This window comes from Crocodylus porosus, unplaced genomic scaffold (genome assembly GCF_001723895.1).
Source record: "Crocodylus porosus isolate Cpor-Errol unplaced genomic scaffold, CroPor_comp1, whole genome shotgun sequence".
Taxonomy (NCBI): domain Eukaryota; kingdom Metazoa; phylum Chordata; order Crocodylia; family Crocodylidae; genus Crocodylus; species Crocodylus porosus.
Window position 1 is genome coordinate 221,166,423 of NW_017728886.1, and position 4,955 is coordinate 221,171,377.

Below are 4,955 nucleotides of genomic sequence, written 5' to 3' on the forward strand. Positions count from 1 at the left end.
TCTCTCTCTCTCTCATTCTTAGAGTGCTGCAAATATCAGTTTAGCTTTTAAGAGTAACTTGAGGTTTGTGGATTAAGGATAAATTCATTTTTTCCAGCAAACTGAATGGAATAACTACATTTCCCTGGAACAAACTTACAGTGAATTTTGCCCTTTCTTCCATCACCTCATAACCCAGTATCGTAGGTGTGGATGGCCGATCTTCCCAGCTCCCAGAATCTGTGTTCTGCTCTACATCTTCCATAGGCCGTGTACAATATTCAATGGATGTGTCCGTACCTGTAAATTTAGTCCTAACAAGTGGGCTACTATTAACAGATGATGTAGAGCCAATCTGGTCAGGCACACTCATCTTTTTAAAACTACCACTGGTAGAGTCCTCCAACTGTCCTTTTGAAGAATTTAAGCTTGTTGAGATGCTCCCAAAGGAAGACCTTCTTTGGTTTCTGTTTGTTGTGAAGTTGGAAGAATTTCCTATAGGAATAGGTACAGGAACATATGGGGTTGTCATCCTTCATTAGATAACCTCAAATTTACACTTCCTTATTCAAAAGTTTAAAATGTATTCACTCTGTAAACCATTTTTCTTGTCTCCTCAGGAACATAATATATCTAAGGGAAAAAAAAAGAAGGCACTGAAATTACTGTCTTGATGTTTCTATAACAAACTCAACATTAAAAGATTACTTTTAGAAGAATCCTCATTTCAATTAAAACAGTTAAACTAGCTTTTGAGGCAACACCAAAATCAATGTAATGTTTTAATTTTAAGGATGCAATTTAGGAATCTTATCTCCTAAAATCAAAAAGAAGTAAAATTTAAGTATCACGTGTCCAACTACACCATCCTGAAGTAAAAAATATATATTAACACCAAACTTTGCTGCTAGAACAGTTGATAGGATGTATATTACATAAAGATGTATGGCATTAAAAAAAGTTGCAGCACTTTAGAATACTTAGTGGGCATGTATACATGAGCAACTACTGTGCAGTGGTTACTGTGCATTTTTTTAATAACTGTATAATCAAGTATTAAATAAATATGCAGTAACTGGAGTTACTGAACAGAAGCGCCACTGAACATCTTTTTAGTGATGCTACTCTGCGCTGCCTAATAATACTGCACGGTGGTATATTAGTACTATCTGTGCTGTGACACATTACCATGCAGTACAATTTGGCTACTGCATAGTTAGCATCATGTGTAGATGCACCTGGTGTAAACAAAACTGCTTATTTTCTGAATTCTCACCAAATTATCTCACATCTTAAGGATCATGCTTTGTGAATCAAACCTGTGTGAATAAGTGATCTGCATATCATGAATCAAAGAAAACACATTAAACTGCATGTGATGATGGAACAGAAGATCTATTTTACATACCAGTCACTGCAGTGCATCTTTTCAAATCAAGTTAAGTCTGAAAAACACCCAGTTGTGTTTGCAGCACATAATATTGCAAACATTTGTAACAAAGTTAATTGTGGCACATTAAGTGATTTGAATTGATAGTAATTAAGCATAAGACACATATACAAGAAAATTAGGGCAGTGATAATGATAATTCTTTTATTCTGGCAGCCAAGCAAACAAACAAACAAACAAAAAAATTGTAAGAGGTTTGGGTCAGATTAAACTGCATTTAAAATGTTGCTTTCATATCAATATGAAAATAAAACATTTTGTTTTGCTTCAAACAGAATAAACATTTTTTGTTCAGGCAGCTGTAAGAAAAACAGAAGAAATGAAGGGCTAGATTATCAACACTCAGTCCTGACTAGCTCAAGAACCACATGAGTAGCCAGAGTTAACTAAGAGCCATAACAAAATTTACTCTATGTAAAATTGTAGGCAACACTGCAGATCAAAAGGAAAAAATAAAAAAAACACAGCATATTACTTAGCATCTGCACACTCTAGCACAGAAAAACACTTCAAAAGTGTTAAACCTTTTTAGCGCTTACTGACTTGTAGGAAAAGCATTTACAATGCATACAGGGAAAAAAACAAAACCTCAAACTGATAACATTTTCTGTGAAAGCTCCAGGTGACAAGATGAAGAGGCATTTTTAGCTTGGGAGCTATACAGTCTGAGTATCACTAGACTAGATTTAGCAGAAACGGCAGCCTTTTCTTTTATCCCTCACATCTTCTGAGGGGCTGGAAGATCGTACTAGCTTATTCTGGGATAGGGAACTCTCTGACTGTCAGTATTCCACTTCATATAAATAGTTAAGGAGACTCTGGAACAAGGACCAGCATCCAAGTGGCCTAATCAATGGGCTCTCTTGCTCTCTCTCAGCAACAATTTCCAGGTTTCATGCACAGTGAAACAGTGTTAACAGGAGGGAGGAGGAAAACCTCTCCCAAAACATCTTTGAGTTTGTGACCAGGAACCTTTCCTGAGAGGTGAATGCCTAGAAAGATGCATTCAACAGTGGTTCAGATTATGAGGAGTTGCTGATCAAACAAAAAGAGGACCTCTACCAGATCCCAGAAGTTTAATTCTATGTAGAATGGTCAGTTTTTGAATGAGCTAGGGGCACACTATTATCAAATTAGTCCAACATACTGCTGTGTGTGGGCCAGGAAGAGAAACATGTACATATATTATACCAGTATCTTTCATACATAAATTTTGTGAGAACACATCTTTGGAGATGATACAGTTTTAAATTCTCAATATTCAAAACCAGATTTTTTACTTATCATAATTTGCTAATAATAGCATTTAAAATTATAATAAATGAAAGTTAGACTCTTCTCCTGAAAACGAGATCATCAACTAAAGAAAACAGTGCAAACGAGTGCCCAATATTTCCTTATAAAATAATATTAGTGTTGTCTACAAATATATTTGGGCAGAGTAAAAATGCTAGGGAGGCAGCAGCAAAAAGAAATGTTGATAAAACATTTTTAGGCAAATAACTGCAACAGGACTTGCAGCAACACACTAAGGATGACAGATGAAGGTTGATTTTAAGTGAGCTACCCAACTACCGTATTAAAGTTTTATGTGGCTTTCACATTTCATTACAAGCAAAACAGAGAAATCATTGTATTCCCTGTCAGCTTGCATAGCTATGTATAAACAAATCATTTGTCCCCACCCTCTCGTAATAGGTAAAAGAAAGTCAAGTAGGTTTGTTTTATCTAGAACTTGAATTCGCCTATGTTTCAGAAGAGATGTGTTCCTGTTCAAACCCTGTTTTTGGGCCAGTTCAAGTTAAGAATGAACTAGGAAGAGAGAATATTCACCTTTAAAGCTGCTGACAGCAGATGATGAATTGCTGAACACACACAAGAAAGGATTGGATTCCAGGGTGTTTATGCCATCACTTACAAAACAACAGCACACTAACTTTCTCTGTTTATGCTTCTCCCTTCTGGAAGCGAAGCATACAGAATTTGTTAACATTATAAATGAAATATGTCTGAACTGAAAAAGTTTTGGTTGCTGTTAACAGTTGAAAATTCAGTGCATTTTTCTTTAGACCTAGCAATGTTAAAGAAATTTAAACCCAAAAGCTGCAAATATTGTTTCATTATTTAGAAACTGTAATTTTTTTTAAATTGTTTTTAGAAATAAATCCCCATATGGTCCCCCTGTACTGCTTCCTGGTTGACTAAAAAAAAGGTTAACTGACTTCACTGACCAGTCTCCTTTCAGGATTTGGGTTTCAGACACCATGATAAAAAGCTGGTTTAAAGACTACAGGTGTTTTTTTTCCTTTTTTTAGTTGTAAATGCATTTCTATTGGGCTCAGCTTCTATAGAAGCCTCCTTTTTACAAATATTTGTCCCAAAGAAAAGCTGACATGGTCAACTTTATTGCTTGTTTGTTAGATGTTTGTTTTCAGCTTATATTATTGTCCGGACATTTAAGAAGCCTGACCGTGCAAAGTGCTAAGAGCTGGTACTTCTCAAGGGATCTAACAAAGTTGAGAACCACTGTCCCATAACCTGGTGGTTGGGACACTCTCTCACAGGGTGGATTTAATGTAAATCAAATAGATTTAAATCACAATTTAAATCATTGTCTCAAAATGTGCATTCTTGTTGTTTGATATTCTCTATTCATTTTACTTTTTGAAACTCTGCACTCTTAGAGAAAGGCAAGGGCTTGACTCTGGGTACACAAACTTTCAGAGAGACAAGAGGGTGGGTAATCATCAGGTCTGTTATATCTCATTTCCATGCACTGCTAACAAGGATGTTCTCTCTCGAGACAAATTCACAGTTTATGAACTGAAACTAAGCATCACAGAGGTGCTTAATGGGATCTCCTAGAGCAGTGGTTTCCAACCTTTTAAATTGGAGATCACTTTTGGAATTTAAAAGGAAGCCAAAATCTACCCTGTGCCATCGACACCCTTCCTTGGGGCCTCCACTGGGGTGCACACAGCAGCAGGAGCCCCCCCGCTCCCCCGGATGAGCCTCCTGGGCTTGATCCTCCTACCTCCTCCCCTGGCCAGGGTCCCACTTACCAGGCTGTTCCTGCACTGTGTCCCTCACTGCCGGGCCCCAATCTAGCCCCTTCCCATCCCCCACCAACTGACCTGCTGGGCTGGGAGGGGAGCACACGCGTATGCATATGCATACTCAGCCCCCCTCCAGCCCAGGATCAACTGCAAGAGGCTTGGGGTTGATCCCAATTGACTGGCTGGTGACCACTGTTCTAGAGACCGAGCACTCAGTCCATTGGATAGAGGGTTTTCTTTAATCTTTACTAATCTATAGAGGAGCCTCTGGGAACCCCACAAGATTGGGCGCCTAATATACGCCGTGGTCTGTTATAACCTATTTATAAAACTTTTCTAAAATAGTTACGTGAATATATTGTCTCAAATAGTATATAATTAGAAGTTATAATTCCTATTCTATGATGATATCTCTGAACTTTAACATATCTTAAAATACAAGTCTCTCTATAGGTTTGTTTGTTTTTTTA

The 4,955-nt window shown here is 37.4% G+C and overlaps 1 protein-coding gene across 2 annotated transcripts in view; it reads right to left on the reverse strand.

Moving 5' to 3' along the window:
* SNX16 (sorting nexin 16) overlaps nt 1-4,955 on the reverse strand; it is a 36,624-nt gene that overhangs the window by 30,681 nt on the left and 988 nt on the right. For both annotated transcript variants that reach the window (XM_019549781.1, XM_019549774.1), the window contains exons 2-4: nt 3,263-3,390; nt 1,146-1,148; nt 140-612 (exon numbers count right to left, since the gene is read on the reverse strand). In XM_019549781.1, coding sequence (XP_019405326.1) covers nt 140-511 — 372 coding nt within the window. In that variant the 5' untranslated portion in view covers nt 512-612; nt 1,146-1,148; nt 3,263-3,390. The remainder of the gene's footprint in view (nt 1-139; nt 613-1,145; nt 1,149-3,262; nt 3,391-4,955) is intronic.